Raw genomic sequence first — 22,778 nt, 5'->3', positions numbered from 1 at the left:
TCATAGCTGGTGAAAATGCGTAGCTGATCGTGGTTCCTATGTTGAAAAAGAGTGTTTTGTAGCTGAGAATTTGCTCTAGCAAACAGTGTTGTTGTGCTCTATGTATCTGTTGACATTTCCATGGAAATAAATAGGAAGCATTACAACCAGAAACCTACAGTCATTGATAGAATAACAACATAGTAGGAGTCATCTGATATCCATAATTAATTTAAGGAAGAAAGTTCTAGAATATATCAATTAGATGATGAGAGTAGGAATTAACTAGTTAAGTCTAATATCCACATATCTTATATTCCTCCTGAGTCAGAGGGCATATTTGATATGCACAGAGAAATATGTAACTATTTGCACCAGGAAAAAATGTCCATGGATATCCTATGAGATGGTTCTTCATGCTTTACCATGTCTGTCATAAATTGTTCTAACTGTATATGATTTCTTAAATCACATCTTTGGTATTGATTACATTTAAACTGCAGGGGCGAAGAACACTTTCCTGAAGTAATTCTACCCTTTATATTGCTGGGATTATGCAATATTTAGTTGTCCTGTTGTCATTTTTCCATAACTGATATTTCCTGTCTTTCTCTGTATGTTGACATTGTCATTTGTTTGTTGTGTGAGGCTAATACTGCTCTGCACACAGTGGATTTGCATGGGCTACCAGTGGCAACGCAGTGTCTACTGCACCACTGGTTTTTCTGCAGTTACATCCAGAATATCAGTTTTATCAAGCTCCATTTCTTGCCTATGAAGAAGTCCTTGACAATCCACCCTCCTGATCCTGCTCCCCTACTGCCCACCTCCCAATGGCCCAACCATAAAGTACCATGCAGCCGATTTTAGCTGCATTCACGTACAGTCTTTTAAGACGAGCAGTGATACAAGAAAATACAAAAGGAATGCATACGTTCAGGTAGTATTCTTTGTTTTCTTGTAAAATGTTGACTGACTTTACTGTAGATTCCATGCTACAAATTGTTTTATCACTAATATTATTGAATTTACATTTCTTAACTATTCTTACTGGCGTGGAGGGTAAATGATAGTATGCATAAAACTGTTAGCTTAAAACATGCATGGCATGGTTTGACACACTTGGATCTGCAGCTGCAAGCTGAAGTCAGCACTCACTCTCTATAAACTGTTAAGGTTGTTATCATAGGACAGTTCTGAACAGCAAATCTTGCTTTTCTCATTTAGAAGAAATGAAAGTCAGGAGAGTCAGAAGAAAATTTCTGTCTGCAATGGGGCGCACATTGCCATTACCTTACCCAGCTTGTTACAACTGAGGTGGCAATTCTCTAATCAATTTCTTTGCCAAGTCAGATCTCCTTTTGACAATCAAATCCCTCAGATAGGTTGCACAGATTGTAGATACAGAGCATACAAATGGTAGATGAACTATGCAACTACCTGAATGGCACAGTGGGACTGAACGGCTCAACTGAGCCATGGTTTCTAAGACAAACATCACTGGCACACTGCCGCAGCAGTTAGGTCCATGCAAGGAAGGAGCACAGTGGAGCACCATGCAGCAAAAGGGACTCTTCCTGCAAAGAGCAGAGCCCACAGACCCTTCCTCACACCCAGCAGCTCCTTGCAGCTCAGCAATGGGAATTAATGCAAAATGTCTTTCCCACATTCTAGTAGTAGCTTTGACATTAGCAAGAGCAGCTACATGGCACCTATTATCCAGAGAGTGGTTGTGGCCCAAGAAACTCGTGTTACTCCTCTCTGGTTTTAAGATTTAATTTTCGCCTGCTGTGGAAAGATAGAATGAATTCCAGCTTAGCCTGAAGATCCTGCCTGCGCAGGTGTGCTGCAAGAACGCTGCTGCGACGTTCAGCTCGAAGCTGGGTGAATGCTTCAGATGACTGCAGTAATTATCAGAACAACCGGGTTTAGTTCCCCACACTTTAATCTGGAGCAGATCTGCCCAAGTTTCTTCTGACCTTTTCCCTCAGATAGATAAAGCTGGAGGGGGGGAAAGGAAAGGCTGCAGTACTTGGCACTTGATTGACGTAGATCATGAGAGATGTGTATTCAAGACCATCCTTTTTGTGGGACTGTAGAAATTGAGATTTTTATTTTAATACCTAAATTCACCTTCTAATTGCCAAGTTTGTCCTGGATAGGCTCCCCAGCCCTGGTACTGGTACTGGTGTGGTGCCATCGGTCGCTGCCCAGAGCCTTGCAGAGGAAGGCTGGGAGGAGCCCAAGGAGGCCACAAGGAGATCAGCACAGGCAAGGGGCTGGAGACAGTGTTTATTGTTTTGTATGGAAAGTGCTGGACATGCTGTCTCCCTCCTATCCACCGAGACTGGGGAAGCTGCCCAAACTCCTCCAGTTCCTCCATGGGCTGGAGGGGAATTTACCCCAGGTTCTTGTATCTCGCTAAATGATGACCATGCAGCTGCTTAGCAGTAGCAACCCATGACTGCAGTTTTTTGTGAACCAAGCCCATTAATTCTTCCTCTTCTCACTGCCCCTAAGTAAGACATTTAACTTCCTGTCCAATGCAAAAACATACTCAAATTGAAGCTTTCTCAGATTTTGTTTACATCGAGAAAAATGGAAAACATTTATTGTGGGTCAGCCTAAACGAATTTTAGTTTAATTTTTCAGTTTGGCAACTGATCAAAAACTCATTAGCACCGTTCTAGCTCCACTCTTATCACTCAATATTTTCTACAAATAGAGCAAGCAATTTGCACACTAAACAGAGCTTGTACAGGAAAATAAATGAAACAAAAACAACAGAAACCACACAACTGGGACACAGAGGTACACCTGGGTTATTTCTCTGTGTGCTATCAGTACTGCGTCGGTCAAATTAGGCCATCAGTAACATCTTTGTAATCTGCAGTTTTTAAATGCCCACCCAGTTACGCCTATGTCACTCCTTTATTTTCAGGGGCATCACATAGGATTAACAGCAGAAGGAACCTAGTCCTCAAAGTTAATGAAAATGCTGTTGGTGAAGGTCAGGAAGGCACGTTCAGAACTACAGGTGAGGAGATTTAGGTGCTCAGTGTGGGGTAGTTGTGCCCAGGCTTTTGAGATCCTTATCTACAGAAGAAAAATGCCTCCTGGTCCTGGCGGTGGCGAAGCCCCAGGCAGGCAGGATGAGGCAGAGCCCTTCTCTGGAGGCCCTGTCTTCTCAGACCAGTGCTCTTACATCTTTAATAAGATCAATAATCTTCCCCTGGTTTAGCGGCTCCATGAATTCTGATTAAGCCCCATGACAGTGGCTGTGTATTAAGAGTAATAGGCAAGAAGAAGACTTTAGTGTCTCAATCCATGAGGCATTAAAGCTCCTTCTTTAGGCAAACTGCTATTGATTTGATCTTGGGTTTTTTTTTCAGCGTGGCCTCTGTAAATAAAGTGCTGGCACACAGCGCACTTACTGTGCCACTCCTCATCCCTGCAGACCAATTGTCTCTGATGAAGACTTACTTTAATTGTTCCATGACTGCTGACGTGTTTAATTAAAGACTCACATGGCTACATCTTTGGTGAGAAAATGTGAGGCGATCACAAACACGAATAAGGTAAGAAATCACAAAGGCACGCTCAGAAGCAAAACATTCAAGTGCTCTCTAGTGCAGCATTTCAGCAGAACACTGGTGTGTGAGTTTCTGCCTGACATTAAAGTTCAGTCCAGTATTTCTGAGGGAGAAAAGACCAGCACTGACAGAGTAAGTCATCTGGCCATAGGAAGCTGTGTTGACAAAAATTCATACAGTAGAAATTGGAAACCCATGCTCCAAAGTTTTCTTCTATTAACAGTTTAATGTCCAACTCTGCAATATATGATTTATGGGAATTCTCTAATACAACCCAGCCTTGCATATTTTGCCATTTATTATTCTTATTTAGCAAATGGCAAAGACCAAACTATCTGATTCCTGAAGCCATTTTTTTAACCATTTTTAATATGTACCTCTCATTGTAATTGTCTATAGATTCCACTTTTTGCAGATCCCTCTTTTCAGTCCTCACTGACGGGCCAGTTTGGGCTTGCTTATTTTTGCAGTTTTGTGGGGTGTTTTGGAGATGGTAAAATTTAGGGGAATTAGATGTTTGCACGTGGAATTGAGGCAGTTGAGCAGAAACATGGATAGAATTCTGTTGTTGCTTCATTGGTTTTTATGAAAGTGTCTTCTACATACAGCTCTGGATTGACTCCTGACCTCACCCTTTGGGATTTAATCGAGGCAAAGGCATCCATAAATCCATACTCGCAATGTTTTGTTTTCTATAGACTCGTCTATACTTCGTGTTTTAAAAGTAGATTTCTTTGTTGCTTATGGTCCCTCTGTGACTACAATAGCACCTAAGCATCTTGGTGTAATAGCGTTGTGTATTGAAACCCTTTTGTTTCGGAAATGGATTGTGTGGAAAAGCGTCCTGTAAAACCTCTTGGTAAGTCCCATTTTGTTATTTAATATCTGCTACTCGTTACGAGTGCCCATTCCCCTGGGAGCCTTGGAGAAGTTAGATGCCAAAGGCTGCGTGTTTGAAACTGGTCCTACAGTAGAGCAAGTAAATATTATCAATATACTTTATTTGGGAAGGATTCCTTGGCCAAAGAAGGGCTTTAAAAACTAGAAAGAGAGAGTCTGCAGAGTATGAAGATATTGATGAAGACGATAAGCAGTGTGTTACAGATTGGGTATCCACACAGATGAAAGGAGAAGGAGCAGTGAGTGAGCCCCATGGTGGCTGCTGCGGTAAAGGTGACCGTATCATAGAATGATCATAGAATGATCATAGGATGGCCTGGGTTGAAAAGGACCATAATGATCATTGAGTTTCAACCCCTCTGCTATGGACAGGGTTGCCAGCCACCAGACCAGGCTGCCCAGAGCCACATCCAGCCTGGCCTTGAATGCCTCCAGGCATCCTTTGGAGCCTCTGCATCAGATGGGAACGCAGATATCCACAGCCTGGGGAACAGCAGGAGAGGGGCTCCGCAGAGATGGAGCTGGGGGAAATCAAACCCAGAAATGGGGAAACTGAAATCTGTCTGACAGGGAGAAGGAAATGAATAATCAGCACACGGAGACCGAAAGACGGACTTTTAAAAAGTTATTTCAAGATGCAAATGCTTCCTCTATTGTTTCCTATTTGCATTTTAAAGTACTTCAGTATCAGAGTTGAGGCATCTAGAGAGGACAAACCTGCCTCGGGTCAGCTCAGAGGTGACGCAGAAGAGTATTCAAAACATGTTTGTCAAAAAGGTAAGCCTCACCAAAGTTTGCTTTCAACTTGAAAGGTCTGTTGCTCCAAGAACTATTCGTGACTACTCTCAATGAAAAACGGAGGTGGAGAGAAGGGTTGATTTTTTGGCTCTTCATTTTTCATGTGTACATATTTTCGCGTTGCATTTTAAGAAAGAAAAAATACTCCCATTGATTGCCTGGGTCAACAAGGAATACAAAATATAGATCTAAAGAATGAACAGTGCAAACCTGAGTACTCATCACTGCTTTAAATCCCATTGGAACAGAGTGACTCTCGAGCCGTGCCTGTGGGTGCTGGTATGACAGTTCCCAAACCCTGCAGCGATGCTATGGCCCCAGATGAAGACCTCACCCAATGACCCCCAACGGGCTCCGACCTGCGGGCAGCCAGTTCCAAATGTGCACACAAAAGGGCTTTGCCAGTTACGCTATGGTGCAAAATGAAGGAAATCTCCCTCTTTGCCCATTGTAATGATTTGTGTGTTTCCAGCTTATTCTAACCCACAGCGCAGCGTATGTGCAACAGTGCTTAATTACATAGAGGCCAAGATGAAACTGGAGGAGCCCAGTAACCATGGAGATCAGTGATCAATAATATAATACTGTTTGTTTATAAATTATCCATAGCCCCTGTATCCTTTTGTAAAAGGCAAGTGAGATCCAGGCAACATGTTCAATTTATAATTATTGTCTAAAATAAAATGTGATTATGCTTTCTGTGGGTGACTACCTGCCCATTAATAACATTATTTTCAGATCGTTCGATACGATATGGATCGGTGGAGATAACTGTGTTTGGAGGAGAAATACAAAGCTGCTCAATAAAGGGGAGGCTGTAAAGATACATCTGAAGGCTGGCATGTAGAAAGTGCTTTCAAGCAGGAGTCTCAGTAGGTACAACTTGGCTGTGTTATGTTTGTGGTGCAATTAGGGGAAGGTCCTATAAGCGTATACACCATGCACAAAACACAAACCACGTTACCAATTCCTTTACCAGGAACAAAATCCTCATTGTGAGGCTCTAAAGGTGACAATTGTAATGTGAAGGCTGTCTCAGACAGTGATTAAGAAGATTCTGGAGGAGCTTTCAAATCTTTTAGTTCCTCTTCCTTTTGGGTAAATTAAGGTATTTTCTGAGTTTTTTTATCCTCCTCCCTGGTTCTATATAAGCAAGTCATTAGTTTTACTCAGTGTTTTCCATTGGAAAGCCAATAGTCATCAAAATTTAAAGTTTTCACATGCTTTACTATGCTGGTATATTGGGGTGGGAAAACAAAATGGTTTTCATCTCATTACTACCTATTTCAGTGTTTCTGTGGTATTTCCACATTTTTAATATTTCTAGTTTCTTTTCAAAACCACTTGGTTAAAAAATGTGGAAATGATTTTTTTTTATATTATTCAACCATTTTATGTAATGCAAACCCATCAATGACCTGCTTTGTGTTTCACTCCGTGATGAGTTTGTTTCCTTTCAGCTGGGAATAATACTTTAAGAAATCTTCCTCAGAATGTGAAATCTGCCTCCCCAGCAGCATGGAAGGCACAGCGTGGGGAAACAGGAGCCATTTCACCACAATCTACTGAAGTATTTTAGTAAGTCTAGAGAATGAATGAACACAAGGGACAGAATGATATTCCAGAATAAAAATATAGTTATGTGATCTGCAGTGAGAGGATGAGAATTAACTGATTATGACAAATCCCTCTTTTGCAATGATTACATAATATTTATGTAATTATCATAATAAATCCCACTTTTGTGACTCCTCACAAGTGAAGTGAAAGCAGTCCCACTGCTGCTGAGTGTGAGCTTTGGAAGGGATGCTCAGGGATGCAGGGTTCTGGTGGACAAAAGGCTGGGCATGAGCCAGCAGTATGTTCTTGTGGCCTGGAAGGCCAATGGTATCCTGGGTTGCATCAATGGAGGGGTGGCCAGCAGAGAGAGGGAAGTGATTGTGTTCCTCTGCTCTGCTCTTGTGAGGTCCCATCTGGAGTACTCGGTCAGTTCTGGGGCTCCAGGGATATCTCATTGCAATCTTCCAGTACTTGAAAGGAGCTTACAGACTTACACAGATGACAGTGATAAGACAAGGGGGAATGGATTTAAACTGAAAGAAGGAAAGTTTAGGTTAGCTGTTAGGAAGAAATTCTTCACTCGGAGAGTGGTGAGGTACATGAATGGGCTGCTCAGAGAAATTGTGGATGCCCCGCCCCATCCCTGGAGGCATTCAAGGCCAGGCTTGATGGGTTCCTGGGCAGTCTGATCTATTGGTTGGCAACCCAGCCCCCAGCAGGGGCACTGGAACTAGATGATCTTTGAGGTCCCTTCCAAAACAAGCCATTCTATGGTTCTGTGATTCTGCGCCCAAGATCCCCTCACATTGGCTCATACTGCCACCCTGCTGGGGCTATCAGCACCATGGGGCTTCAGCATCCTCACCAGATGGATGGTTGAAACACACAGAAAAAGGCCCAGAAAACAACACAATGGATGTCTGCTCAGCACAGAAGAGAAAAGGTGAGACACTGTTGCCTAAAAATAGAGATGAGCTACAGCTGTAGGGCGAGCCCTGTTGATGAAAGCACACCAGTCGCACTCAGGCTGCTTGGCAGGCGGTAGGCACACACACAGCTTGTTGTTAAGCAGCGTGGAAAGCAGTCATGAATGAATAGACTTTCTCCCTGTCCATTTTTAGTCCTACTGCAAAGAAGAGGTCACCAGAATTCCTTTTCCCTGAGCTTCAGGCTTGGAAATAGCTGAGCTGCTTAGAATTGAAAAGGAAAAAAAAAAAAAAAAAAAAAAAAAAAGAAGAGTAGGAAAACAAGAAATGTAGACAAGTGTAGACAAAAGACATGAGCTGTGTTTAGACACGTCTCCTTCCCAAGAGGGATCACTGTTCTTGACCAGATCTTGTCAGTTCTTTCATTACGATGGTTTTCTCCACATTCAGCACTGGGAGAGGAATGAGGATGGAGAGCAGAGGGAAGGCAGCAATGTAAACAGAGAACCATTTGGTTTCTGCTGGAGAACATGCCTGTGTATAGGTGGTGAGAAATATATAATAGTATGTTTTATTTTGTGTTCATGAAACCAAGGATTTCCATGCAAAATTAGTACTAATATTCTAAAACACACTTTAAAAGCACACTAGGATAGTTCACAGGAAGCTACTTGAGACTCTGCTCTGGAAATTGCACCTTCATCTCTGTGTATTGCCACTTGTCATAAAATACTAATAATATGATGATGAAAGTCAGAATCCTTTCTTTTTCTTCAGATGGACTATCTGATAACGGAGTTATTGACAGCAGATATGGCAAAATGACAGGACTGCAGCCAGCAGAGCCACATGAAGCATCTGATATCTGAATTGAAGGACAAAAGACAATTTTTCTAGAAAATCTGAAGAATAATCATTTTATCCATCCATCCATCCATCCTTTCTGCATAGGTACCTAAGGTTAAAACACACTTCTGCTAAGATATCTCCACGATGAGAACAAGGTACAGGTGCCAACTGGCAGCTCAGTGTCATGAAGGATACGTGAGCTCACGAGGACACCTCCCACACATTTGGAGAAAGAAGCAGAAGAAAGAGGCTGGGTGCTGGCCTACAACAAAGCAGTGTATTCTCAATTCCAAATAAACCCATTTCAGGAAGTGGTCATTATAAATTAAATTCCTCTAAACATCTCTGCTTTGAAGAGCTGTTCACTGCATAACTAAAACTGCTCCTACAGAATGATGTTGTCCTGCAATGCTGCGTATTCTGATCCCCACTCCTGCCACCATGGCTAACAACAGAACAGCTCTTTCAGTATATATGGAGAAAATACTCTACTGAACCCTTCCCAGACCGTGTTTTCAGGACTTAAAACACTCTGAACAAATCAAAATACTTATTTAAAAATTAAATTAATTCCCACTTGTAATACAGCCATCCACTCCTAATGACAGGCCTGATCTCGGCAGGAATAATTCACCAGGAGAGAAGCAGGGCAACATAGCCCATTTCCAAGCACGGAGCTGAGGCCATGGCTCACGGCAGTGCAGTCACTCCTGGCTCCCATCGCCAAAGCCAAAGGGAGGCTGAGTTGGAAGGGATTTCTGACCTTAAAGTTGGCTGAAGAGCTCCTCCTTCCCTTCCCTCCTGTGTGGATGGAAGCAAGGATGACTGGGATTGTAATTAAGCACACCTGCACGAAGAAAGCATAGAATGGAGATTTATATTGGAGAAATTTTCCTCTCAAACCTTCTGGCCCGGGTTGAGCCTGCAGACCATTAGGCACCTAAAAGCTCAGGTTGGATGCATATGGGACAAAAAGTTCAAGGGTGGAAATTCTCAGATAGGGATCTCCACTCTTCTCTGTTTACTCCATATTTCATCATCTTAATAACATAATAAACAGTGTCGAAGAGGCTGTCTCTAGGTCAGAGGAGTTTAAGATCAATAGATATATACAGGGGGAAAGGTAAACAGAGTAATCCAAGTGTTACTGAGTTACATGGACTACTCTGTTAGAGACTGACAGATTACTGGGTCCTGATCTCCAGACCGAAATGATGCATCAGAAGTGAATGGTATTTTAAAGAACTTTTTAAGTACTATTTTCATAGTGTGTTTCCTTAAGGAAGAAGACTGTCAGTCTGTGTATGAGTGAAAATAACTCCTAAAAGGCGAGGTGATGCAGCGTGTCCCAGCAAGGCCTTGCTCAATCAATTGCAATTTGTCTAAAAACACAATAATCTGTTCTCAAGTTTCCAAGCAAGATCTAATCCTGCACTTGAATTATCTCACCTGTTTAAGAAGGGTACACTGGTTGGCTTTTATTTTTCCTAACAATTACTTTTATTCTGGGGAAAATAATCTTTGCACAGTTAAGCTGCTGCTGTAGTGGACATTAGGAACGCTGTTCCTATTGCATGGGTGAATCGTATGAAGATGAGGGTACTCAACCACCTAAGTCATCACCGAAGACTGCTTTCTTGTAGTTACTGTGCACATACTCTTACACATAGCCAGAGTCCTGTTGCTACATGAGATCCTCACAGACAAGTCCCGTCTGGCTTATTTTTGATGTCCATGATGAACAGGTCAGTCTTGGGCTGACTTCCTCTTCTAGGAGACAGAATAAAAATCCAATGGCAACATCCAGCTTTGAAGCAGTTACTGTAGCTTCCCCATTGTGAGCGGATGCACATACTGCACAGTACATGCAGTAGACGTATGAAGAGGAAGTAATTGTAAATCCCTCCATTAATCCAATATACATTGCCCATATGACAACTTCCCAGTTTGCCTACCCCCAAGCCATGAGTTTAAATATAATATAAAGTTAACTGCGTGAAAATACAGAGAATATGTTAACCTTGTAGATAAAATTTTAGCCATAACTATAGAAAGACTGATCAAAAATATCTACAAGTACTGCAATGCTATTTGAAATAAAATTTGGCAATCCTTCCTGGGATAAATGTAATGCATATGTTCTACCCCATCCTATCAAGTAGAGGGAGAAGTGTAAATGTTTCTTATTTGAGAGATAACTGAAGGAGAACTAACCAAACTACAAAAGACATTAAAGTCAAACAACAACAAAAAGATCCTTTGTCTCAGAGGGTCAGATAAATATTACATACTTGACAAAAGCCCTATCTAAACATATAATAGTCAAAATCAGAGCTACGGGAATCTAAAAACGTCTTTAAGAGCAGAGTAAGCCAAGCAGATGCACCAGCAGTTTCTAAAAACAGCTGAAAAAGGAAATTACCACATAGTTTCCAAAGCACCACACATTGCTCGATTTTCTTCAGCAGAACAGACAAAGAGCAGATCTCTTCACAAAAAGGGGTGACGCTGTGCTCAGGCTGCAGTCCCAGCATCATTTGCAGTTCTAATCAGTATCAGTTCATTTAAACAAGTAGCTCCCTTCCCTTCATGAGGGCCCATTTCACCTGAGCCTATTTTCTGAGCCCATCTGCTTCAAACTTCTTTTTGCTGTAATTTAGAAGGATGCCCAGATCCAACCTCTCAAAATAGTTAGATGAACATTTGGATACAAGCGGCAACCCTCATCATAAAGCTGATACCCACACACAGTTGGATGAGGGATGTTTATAATTGATACTCATCCTTTTTTTTTTTTTGTTGTTTGCTCGTGAGCAGTTTCTTTTATGCTCTGTTATTGAAGTGCATGTGTTGACTTAAGAGGACAGCCTTGTAAATGAGATCTTTGATCTCAAGAGTTTATTTTATCTTTGCAGAAAGGAAAAGTGAGTTGAATTGGCTGGCAGAACCAAAGCTTCTCTTTCTTCTGTTCTACAGCTGCTCCATCCTTCTGGCATCATCATCACTTCCACTTCCACCACTAGATACCCTATTTTGTCCAAGAATTAAAAAGGCTTCTCCTGCATCTCACCATAGCTGGCAGCACAAGGCTGAAAGCTCTGCAGCTCCTGGTTCTTGTAGGAACCACGCAGCATGCTCGCACGGTTTTGCTTCTGTAGGAGGAATGTATTTGACAAACTGCTGAACTCTGATATAGCAAAGCTCTTTGAGCTACTCTGATGCCTCATTAGAAAGTAAACTTTAATATTCATTGCCCTTCTGTGGTGAAACACAGACTAGAAAGAGTACAGCCTGGAAGGCTGCAAACTGCCTGGAAGGCAGACTGAAAAGAAGCATTGGCTCTGAGATGTAGAAGGAAGCATGCAGTCATTACCTATTACACTACCTGTACATACCTATAAATGACAGAGGCAGTAACACTAAGGACCTTTGTGCTATATTCTGCATTTACACAAAAAAGACTCCACTGAGCACAATACCAACACGAATTTACTTCCCAGTTTGGATCACCAATCTGATAGTGTTGTCATATTGTTACCATCTGCATTTCATTTAGTTTCTGCATTTTCCTTAAAGCCAATTTTAGCTACTACGACAGAAACTTCTTTACATGTCCTTGCCATCCTTTCCCCCTTTAGTTTGATTTAATTCCACCATGTGTTCTTTGTTCCAAACAACAGAAAGAAATAAAGGAAAAATGAGGACTCTGCCATTTCGTAGTAGGTAGATATCTGTACAAAACCAGGAGTTTCCAATTGCCCCAAAGTAATTGCATGCAGAACAGCCAGGCTTAGTCAACACCTTTAGCGCTCCCCATGAAAGCAGCAAAGTTTGCCACTAATGTGTCTCAGAAAATAAAGTTTGAAACAGTATTTTTGAGAGTTTTATTGATTGCTTAAACCATTTATACATGGAGGAAAACGTTTCTGCATACAGAATTGGCTAAGGACTTCATTCACAGAGGTCAAAGCAGTGCTTAGGGTCTTATTGCTTCTTGGATCTTATTCCTTCTCAGCAGGCTCATCAGCACGTGCTGAAGATTAAAACAGTCTCACTCACTGGCGTCACACAGAGCAAAGGGAATATCAAACACTGAACCTAAAATTTGCTCTCCAGAACTAAACAGTGAGGGGCCATGCTTCAAATTTCCTTCTTAGACTCATGGAATCCGAAAACGATGAGATTCCAAATTGACAAAAATCAAAGTTGCGTTCTATGGGCAGCAATGCTTCGGAATTAGCTGACTGTTAACGGGAACAAGGTAGTGTCTTTTCTCCCCTTCCAGTAGATATGAATACTTACATTGCTTCTTTTGGATGGCTCTGATTCAGCCACAAGGAAGGCTAACAAAGTGGCTATGCAAAAGGGTCCCTTTTGCAGAATGAAGGCTCGGTCTATTTTCTGGAAACAGTCTCATCTCTGTAAAAGATATTGAAAAGAAAGAGGCAGTTCTCTAGAAGAATCAAAGGAAGGAAATATCTAAGAAAGAATATGGCCTCAGTGGATAATGGGGAGATTCACAATGCTACGCCAAGGAATGTGACATTGATGGGAAGAAATTAGGCCTGATGTACCTATGGCTAACCTTGTGAGCTCGTTATGCTCATGGAAATTCACCACAGCAGACGGGCTGAGCAAATCCAACATGGCTTATTAAACCTCCCTCCTCCTTTTGTACCCTTTGGTGCGCAGGAGACTGCCTTTGGATTTTAAGGAGTTACTTGCCAGGCTCAGCCTCTGTTGCTGTAGCAGACACACGCTGGATTTGAAAGGAAATCTGGTTAATCTGGAATTGCCTTGTCATCAGAGGAACTGTTGCAGTTACCTAAGAAGGGAGGGAGTTAGCTCCTGCTAGTTGCAGTTCTGGTTCCCCTCTGTACTCACTAGCTTGAGAAAACCCAAAGCAAGATGAATGATTATGTCATAACAAAAGGGTGGTGGGGAGGAGAGGAAAGCAGTTTCTCAAGCGCAAGCTTCATGCTATTGTTCTGAACAGCCCACTTGTCCCACACGGGGAGGCTGCTTCAGCTTTTTGTGAGCATGACAGGTTCTCCAGCTAACAATGCAATAAACTGCATGTTATTTTGAGCTGCTGTAACTAGCATGGTGAATATACTCTTTGCCTTTCACCCTTTTTTTTTTTGCTCTAGGGTCAAAACCTCTCATCCGTGACCACACAAGCATGCACTGCCAGCTGTGGTATGAAGGTTCAGGTCGTACTTTATAGAAAACAACAGTAAGGGGATCCGTAACCATCTCCTTGACTGACCTCCTTTGCACAGTGTTGTCTGGTTCCACTTCTGAGTTTGTCACCAGGGAGCTGTCTGTCGGGATGGGCTCACACTCAGCCTTCCGTAGAGCTGCTCTGGATGCAATTATTCTTTGATTTACCTTTGAACATGTGGGCTTTGGTCTCCTTTTTCTACATTTAAAATTAGACTGTTCCAGAGGCCTGTATTTACCAGTTTTCCAGAGGAAATAAGAAGTGTCTTGTTATGTTTGATTTATTAGAAAGCTCCATACGGAAGCCATCACACAAAGCAGAGTACATCTCTTGCAAGGAAAATGTACAGAACTGCAAATGAAACTCAAAATATCCCATGAACCAAACTCTACCCAAATAAACTATTTAATAAAAGAGTAAAGGCCGAGTAAAGTGTCCACTAATGGCAGTAACAAAGCTCCCATTTACAGCATTCCACCGGCACAGGATCATACCTCAGGCTTTCATCATCAGCTCTGGAGTTGACAACCTGTCTTAACTCTGATGTTGCTGATATCAGCAATGAAATATCTTTCAGTTCTGTCTAAACAATTTACATACATACCCATAACACAACGCAAACAGCTTTATTCCAGTTCTTATTTTAATAGACAGAATATATAGAAAAGACTGGCTGGAGAGTTTTATTACTTAGATCTCAATACTGATTATATTATAATAGTTTATACTTCCCTCTTTTAAAATCAGTGGCCTAATGTTTGAAGGACAACCATTCAGCAGTTGCTGACAGTGACCAATATGCATTTACAGCGTTATACACTTTTATATGAATTAAGACTGTTTGGAATCTTTCATTTTCTGAAGATTCTGTACCATCTTCATGTTATTAGCAGGCAAATCCATAAATCTTACTAATTTATAACAGTCTAAGTGTCTTTTTTCTTATCCCAGTGGGAAGAAGTTCACCTTTGTGGTCTGGATACCATTAAGCTTCAATCTACTTTTTATGGATGATGTTAAGCAAGGGAGAGCCTCAACCCTTGCTAAAGAGAGGGCAGTGAGGAGACGCACTCCAGTACCCCTGCTCATTACGAGAACTCTTGCTATGTGCAAATGTTAACCTTTATGGAACACAGCTAAGGATGCAGGCCAAATGCTTAACCTACCGACCATATTTCTCACCATGGGTGAACGCAACCTCCTCCTCGCACTCTTTTGCATCTTCTTTTCTTTTAAAAGGATACCATATTGGCTTGCGAGAACAACAGAGCATGACTCTGACAAGATATAATTATTTTAGATGGATTATCTAGCGTTAATCAAAAACGAATGCCAAAAAAAGTTATGTGCTGTCAGCTGACAAGGGAAGAACAAGTATTGTGAGTTTGTTGGCTTCTTCGCAGCATCGTGCTGTTCTGCTTCCAGTCCAGCTGATCTGGAGAAACACTTCAGGTTTGAGATGAACATCTTGAATGGAAACATTCTGTTTGCTGAACGGTTAAGTTTTAAAGGAGAAATATAAAACAATCATGGAAATTAAACACAGTGCTTTAGGTATGTTCTAACTAGAAAAATCAGCACACAAAACAGTTCTAAGCAGCTTTGTAAAATTATTTCTTCCCTCTAAGGGTATGAGTACTCCCAGCTCACAGCAGCAGTGTCCTCAGAGCAGTGTCATCAATACCAACCAATCATTGCACATCACCAACACAGTGCACAAAATACAGCAGATGAAGGTGTGATAGACTCACTGAATACCCTGATTTTAAAGTGACACTGAAAACAGTTTCTAAATTAAACAATTTCAGGCTCCCATGAAGTCTCAATGGTCACTGCTACACAAAAGAAAACAGGCCAAGCCAAGCATTAATTGTCACACATTATTTGACGGTTGTTTATTGGTATGCAGCACACTTACTCTCCCTGAAGCAAGTGTTTCAGAACATTTATGAACACAACTGTTAAACATATCCTAACAAATTCGCTTATATACAAACATTTAAAAAGAATAAATCTTACACATGAATATGTAACAACCCAAGACATATTCACAATGCAATTTCTCCACCATTTATGGTATTTATCTCAAATACCTACAGGATGCAAGTCTGAAAAAATATATATTTCGAGCAACCACAGGGCATAAAAATATATGGAATTACCTACTAACATTTGGCACAGTATAAATACCCCAAGAGAGAAAACAAGTGTAATCTTTTGTGCAACACAGAGCGTTATTCACACAAATCGTGGTATTCCATCAGAGAGCTGCTGCTCATACAACAGCAACTCTGGTTTCAGTTGGAAAAAACACGCTGGAAGCTTGTGAGCAAGGGACACAGTGGTCTGTGAGAAAGCATGTTTAGGTACTTAGACATCTAATTTAGCTGGATAAGAAACAATGTAATGTTTTCCTGTTGTTAAACATTGCCATCTGTATCTCTGGCACACAAATTAAAAAAAGGAGGGTGTGACCATTAAAAGTACGTGTCCTGAGATTTCCTTCTTTAGGGGGCAAAGAGGTTAAAATGGAAAAGCTGATCCGTATATAAATCAGGAACACATGTGGTAGTGAGAACAAACAGCAGCCAACAGGCAGCCTTATAGGACTTCTCCGGGCAACACAAGTGGCATAAAATGAGAGCATAGAAATACCACGGTCACCTTCAAAGTGGTAATCGATAGTATTAAGTACTCCAAATTATTCCAATACTCAGAATTAAGTCTGAGTTTTAAAACTTACCGCCTGGAAAACTCTCTGTCCAGTAGTACAGAGAAGCACTGCTTTGCTATTAACACTGGCTTCTATCTGCAGAAAATCAAAGGTGATCTAAAGAAACACGTATAACAGGATCTGCGTGTTTATTACCAGAATGAAAACCAAAACAGAGCAGTTATGCTCAGACTTCATCTTTATGAAATGTTTGTGCCTGCAGCCTACCTATGGGAAGCAGATACCAACAGCCAGCATTGGCTGAAACAGTTTTGCTTGATTTCTTTGCAGATAAACAGAACACTTAACGTAGTAAGTTACAGCCCACTTAAATCTAAGGAATATAACACAGCACTGAATAACAATCCTTTTGATCCAATGGATCCGGTATCAGTGGTAGGCCCCCAAAATATTAAGCTGTTCAAAATAAATCTTTATCTTCACATTCAGACTTTTTCCTTGACACACATGAAAGATCAAGAAAACATTACGGCTCACAAAGGACAGAATTTTCAAGCGTAAAGTCGTACCAAAATCTTGATAAATTGTCATTGATGTTGTAGGTGAGCAGTCGGTCAGGAACATCATTATGGGTGCCCTGTACTGCTAACACGTGTGGTGCCAGGGCAAAGGGTACGTCGCTTAGAAGATCTGACATGAAAGGGCTGCTTTCCAAATTTGGGCTCCTTTCATTTCCCACCTCTGCTCTCGATAGAGTCAACTCCGACCGGTGCCCTGTATTTATCTGAAGAGAACAGATGAACAGTAATTCAGATGCTACACATCAGGCAGATATGGCTTTCTATCAGGAACTACGATACATGAATTATCTATTTAATAGATAAAAAGGCAACAACCGAACAGAAGTAGTTCCAAGTTTAGTTCAGCTAGATCTGAAACAGCAAATCTTAATGCACGTTGATATAATTCTCTGAGGTAGGTTGATTTGAATCAGGGCTGAAAACAACACTTTATTTTTTTCTTTGAATGATTATCATAATTTCTCCTATTTAATGTTACTCTGCCTTTAAGAAAATCAAGGCAGGTGGGACATTGTCTTCAAGTTTAGGGGAAAATACTCTACACTATTCCTTCTATAAACTGACAAAGCTCCTTTTTAGATACAAAGTTATGATCCTTCTACCCTTCTACACCCTCTCAGAAGTCATTTGTAAGTGTAGGACTCTGTTTAAACAAACAACAAAAAACCCAAACAACCAACTCTACTCCAGCTCTTTCAAATTACTACCGATCATGACTTCCAATCTGAAACAGAGTTGTTTCATCAACTAGCAAGGTCTGCTAACTGCGCTTTATAGATCATTAGAAAAGCACCGTAAACAAAACTATAACAGACAAACAAAAAACAAATGTACAAAACCCATCAACCAAAACCAACAATGAAATAAAAATACCCTGATATACAGAATAAGTTAAGGTAATTTATGGAAAATGCCATCAGATAGAATGGTGAACACAACAGTCTTACAAGCTTTGATACCAGCTTACCAGAATGACTTCAGTAACTGTCTATCCAAAAATTTTCACCATTTTAAGAACAAAGAAAAGACCATTTGCTGTCTCTGAAAGCAAATCTAACTTACTCTACTATTAATAGCAACCAAGTGCTATTCAAACCGCGTTTGCCCATAATCTTGAAGAATAAAATGACTGCCATAGGGATTTCTATTTTATATAAGTACAAATAGAGAAATATTCCAATTTGAGTCATTCAAAAGTGCTTAACAAGTCATAAAGAGCCAAAAACATTATACATTAATTTCTGATTGCAGTCTTGACTTCTTCCCTTCAACCCTCCATGCTCAGCACACATCCAGAAAGATCTGTGAGTAAGGAAGAGAAAGTACTGAAAAACCACAAACCATAAGTCAGTAAGTTCAGGAAAACTCTTACGACCTCTTGTATTTGTCTCTTGCAATTAGCAGAGCTATCTGCAAGTTGAAGACCAGCAGCTCTAACTTTCAAAGGGATCTCAGCTTCTGTAGTTGCTGATCAGTTAGCAGCACTTAAGAGAAGTCTTCCCTCTTGTCATGGCCAAGCAGGCTTAAGGTGTTGTAACAAAACTCAAATCCATCTTTCTGATATAGACATACTGGCTTGCTAAGAACACTGTTGAATATACAGAACATTTCTTTATAATGGTAGTTATATAAAAATAAATAAACAACAACAAAAAAATCCACCATCACACTTGAAATATGTACCTAAACTTGTAGCTGTTCAAAGTTTCAAGATGTCCTATACTGTTCTACTGTGCTCAAATCTGTTATACTCCTTCCTGAAAGAACAAAGCTGTGGAGCTTTCATTGAGGTGCTGGTATTTGCTTCTATTACATCAGTCTCATATTCTAAAGAGGAAAGTGGAGCCAGAAAGGCCCAAATGAAAAACAGGGAAAGGCTACATCTTGGAATCGATTAAACCAGATCTTCAAAGAGCCTTCTGCCTCCCCCACTCCCGTGTTCCAGGGTAAAATGATCTCCTGCCGTCCTATTCCCACAGCTTGGATGATAATTTGAAATCCCTACAATCTAATGTTTATTTTGTTTGGCAAATTATACTTTTAAGAACATCTTTTTCTATCTTAATTGTCCCACAGGCTGGATGAACTCAATTTACAGTAGAAATCAGAGAATCAGTTGGCAAAACTAACGTCAAGGAGAAAAAAATTGAACAGAGAATAAAGCATCCCAGATTTTCTTCTTTTCTTCTTTTTTTTTTCCATTTCCAGAAGACCTTACAGTTGTTAGAAGGGTGCCAAATGGGAACCCCCACAGCTTAGACCCTTACTGCACACAGAAACCATGCACTGATAATGGCAGGACAAGAATGAGCTTCCCTTATTCTCAGCCCCACTTCATGTTTCAATGCGAGACTGAGTAAGGAACGATAAATTAGAAATGTTTTACTCTTTAACATCATCTTACTGCACTTAACATCTATATACTGATTGTGAAGTCCTTAGCAGCTTATAGATGCTAATACTACTTGAACAGTCAAAACAATATCATTAACAAAGCCTGAAATGGAACATAGGATACGTAAGCCAGTAGCACAGGGGAAAAAAAGACTGGTCAATGTAACAAATGCCATAATCTGATCTCTGATTCAATAGTTTTTTGGTCTCCGTTCACCCATGCCCTCATAAGAAGGTCTTGGATCCAGTATCACAGCAGAAATGAGAAAAGATCTCAAGATCTCAGTTCCACACATTAACAACTACTATCTTTCCCAAGAAAAAAAAACAAACCAAAACCAAAAAATGCCTAAAATAGCTTAAAATGTTCACCTTCACAGAAAGTCACATCTTAGACTGTCTCATTGTACTGACTTACCAACAAGTTATACAATGTGAAAAATACATAACCTGGGGAGGACGGCTGTGTAACACAATGTGCCAAACCCACGGGTGGTAGGAAAACTCCAGCCAAAGTCAGCCTGGCCATACCTCCCTGCTGCCACGCTGTTCAGAGAAGCACCAGGGTGCAGAGATGGAGGCAGCAACAGAGAGAGCAAGCAACACCTTGCACTGAAAATGTACAGCTGGAGAACTGTTAGGTTTGCAGTTTAAATCCTTGAATATTGTGGATCCCATCTTCTTACCTGATGCACAGTGTCACGTGCACTATGGCAGTGTCCGTTATCTACCAGCTATCTATACATAAAGAAAAAAATGTTCCTGTCCTGAAAAATTCAGGGTGAAAGAAGTGCTTTTTCAGTTGCCCTTCACTGTGAACAATTATCCGAACTCTCTTACAATGATATTCAGATAATGGCTTCAAGTGCAAGATGTTATCAAGCTAGATACAATTTTGCACTTCACAGAAACATAGAATCACCAAGGTTGGAAAAGACCTCCAAGATCATCCAGTCCAACCATCCACCTATCACCAGTATTTCCCACTAAACCATGTCCCTCAGCGCAACATCTGCAAGTTTCTTGAACACCTCCAGGGACGGTGACTCCACCACCTCCCTGGGCAGCCCATTCCAGCGCCTGACCACTCTTTCAGAGAAGTTTTTCCTAACATCCAACCTGAATCACCCCTGGTGTAACTCGAGGCCATTCCCTCTCATCCTATCGCTATTTACATGGGAGAAGAGGATGACTCCTATCTCACCACAACCTCCCTTCAGATAGTTGTAGAGAGCAATAAGGTCACCCCTGAGCCTCTTCTCCAGACAGAACAATCCCAGTTCCTTCAGCCACTCCTCATAAGACTTGAGCTCTTGACCTCTCGCCAGCTTTGTTGCCCATCCATGGCATGATTTTCTAATTATAAAGACATCCACTCCAGTTGAAAGACTTCAGTACAGCCAACCTGACCAGCAGGCTTCTACAGCATCTGTGGTAACGAAACAATGAATTGGACACTCCAGTAGAGAACATCAGTCACCCACCAAGGTGAAAATTGTCCAAGCTGGTTACAATGCAAACACCAGCACAAAGCTACGTTGCTCAACCAAAAATCAAGCTTTTGAAATGGCTTATGTTTTCATGCATGCATTCCCCAAGCATACATAGAACTGCAAGTCCTAGAGAATTTGATATCCCACATTAGTCACACCGGTTTCTGCTTAAATGTCTAACTTATTTATCCCAAATACAATCCATTCAGAGTGTATTCTCTGGACATTAGCTAAATAAAGCACTGCCAAATGCTATGACACACAATCCCACTATGAGAAATATTAATTGAACGCACTTAGAATATCATCAAACAATTTACATCTCAGCAAGCACCAGGGAGTTGAAAAATCAGTTAAAATTACAGAAGGTATGGTGCTCTGATTCAATTCCAATAAGCAAGGTGCTCTCTTCGTTCTTGGCTTGGAATCCAAATGAAGAGGGATAAAAGAAATGGTATGTAAACATATATGGTAGTTGGCTACCAGACATCAGTTGGGCTCTGACAGCAATGACATTTTATGTTATTTCAAAACTAACAAAGTGTAAGATAATCCCCTAAATTCCTCATCTTATGCTCTTATACTGTTATTTTTTATGTTCCTCAGATGCGTTTAAAAACATCTAATTTGCTGCAGCTATGTGTGCTAACTACAAAGTCTGCCAAGGAGTCTTGTAAGGAAGAAAAAAATCATGGTTTACAGTGTACCCAGAAACCAGATTTACAGTGCTCTGAAGAAGAATCAAAGATCAGTGCTAGAATTATTATCATCCACATTATTGAAGAGCTTTTCTACCAAGAAATGATTTATCTCAAGGAATTTGTACTTTCTGTAAAAGAGGCTTTTATTTATTTATTTATTTATTTATTTATTTATTCTGAGAAGCAGATTCATTTCCCTTAAAAAGCCAGCCACAAGAAACAAGCGACACGTTCCATATTCCAGGCTGCCTAGTAAATATCCAGCAATATCGTAACTCTGCAAAAGACAGAGACCAACAACACTGATGTTGATACAGAAATACTATCTTCAATTCGGGCAATTTTGCAGTATTAAGGCAAATAGTGTATCCAAATGTGTCTTAAAACTTAGGTAGCATTGTGCAGTTAGCTCTGATGTATCAAGAAGCAGAGATTGTCTTAGTGGATGGTTCTTCCAATTGTGTCTCAACTGATGCTTTTATGATATTCATTGGGTCTTTTTAGAACATCTATAGGGATTCCAGAATGGACATAATCACTAATGACAATGAATCACTTTGCCATTACTTCTCGTATTTGAAAAGAGGAGCGGATGAGAAAATAAAACACTTGCAAGGCTTGTTTGCACTCTGTATTCAGAAGTTTAAGCTAGAAATAAAAGGCAGGAGGGGCGGAAAAAGCGTACATGACATCATAGTTTCTAAATGTCACAAGAAAGCAAACCTGAACAACATCCAGTATACCAATAAGTTTGTGGCCTATATCTTTACAGAATATACCCAGACCAGTAAAATAGGGACACCGCTGAAATGGCTCAGAAACTTCACGTGAATCTTGAGAGCTGAACGGCTTGAAGGTTTAGTGGGCTGACATGTTGCTTCTACTCTGGAACAACAAAAGTAGATGGAGGGAAAAGTGCAGGAGACCTCACAGTGGCTGTAGTATCATAATGCCTTCTGGTCAGAGTATTTCTTAAGAGGAATACAGACGTAACCATAATCCCACACTCACACACAGAGCCAGGATGGAGTCCTCTGAGAGGCTTTTAGAGCAACAGTGGCTGTCAATGGAAATCAGCTTACCCGGTCACTTTGGGCTCTTGTTTC

The 22,778-nt window shown here is 40.8% G+C and overlaps 1 protein-coding gene and 1 long non-coding RNA gene across 9 annotated transcripts in view; one reads left to right on the top strand and one right to left on the bottom strand.

The window, feature by feature from the left end:
• Nucleotides 1-636: 636 nt before the first annotated feature.
• Nucleotides 637-12,477, top strand: LOC101752305. 5 transcript variants are annotated; one of them, XR_006938632.1, is made up of 5 exons: nucleotides 641-3,016; nucleotides 3,372-5,249; nucleotides 6,009-6,142; nucleotides 6,731-6,848; nucleotides 8,534-12,477. It is a non-coding gene; the product is annotated as an uncharacterized LOC101752305 (long non-coding RNA). The 5 variants fall into 5 exon arrangements; XR_005857952.2 differs by having other exon boundaries at nucleotides 637-3,016; nucleotides 3,372-3,557; nucleotides 4,181-6,848; XR_005857951.2 differs by having other exon boundaries at nucleotides 639-3,016; nucleotides 3,372-6,146.
• A 3,218-nt stretch (nucleotides 12,478-15,695) lies between these two features.
• UMAD1 (UBAP1-MVB12-associated (UMA) domain containing 1) overlaps nucleotides 15,696-22,778 on the bottom strand; it is a 68,507-nt gene continuing 61,424 nt past the window's right edge. For all 4 annotated transcript variants that reach the window (XM_040696539.2, XM_015281905.4, XM_015281903.4 and 1 more), the window contains one exon: nucleotides 15,696-17,287. In XM_040696539.2, the coding sequence (XP_040552473.1) occupies nucleotides 17,030-17,287 (258 nt within the window). In that variant the 3' untranslated portion in view covers nucleotides 15,696-17,029. The remainder of the gene's footprint in view (nucleotides 17,288-22,778) is intronic.

Source organism: Gallus gallus, chromosome 2 (assembly GCF_016699485.2).
Source record: "Gallus gallus isolate bGalGal1 chromosome 2, bGalGal1.mat.broiler.GRCg7b, whole genome shotgun sequence".
Classification (NCBI taxonomy): domain Eukaryota; kingdom Metazoa; phylum Chordata; class Aves; order Galliformes; family Phasianidae; genus Gallus; species Gallus gallus.
The sequence above is the reverse complement of the archived record's forward strand: the minus strand, read 5'-3'. Positions and strand labels throughout refer to the sequence as shown.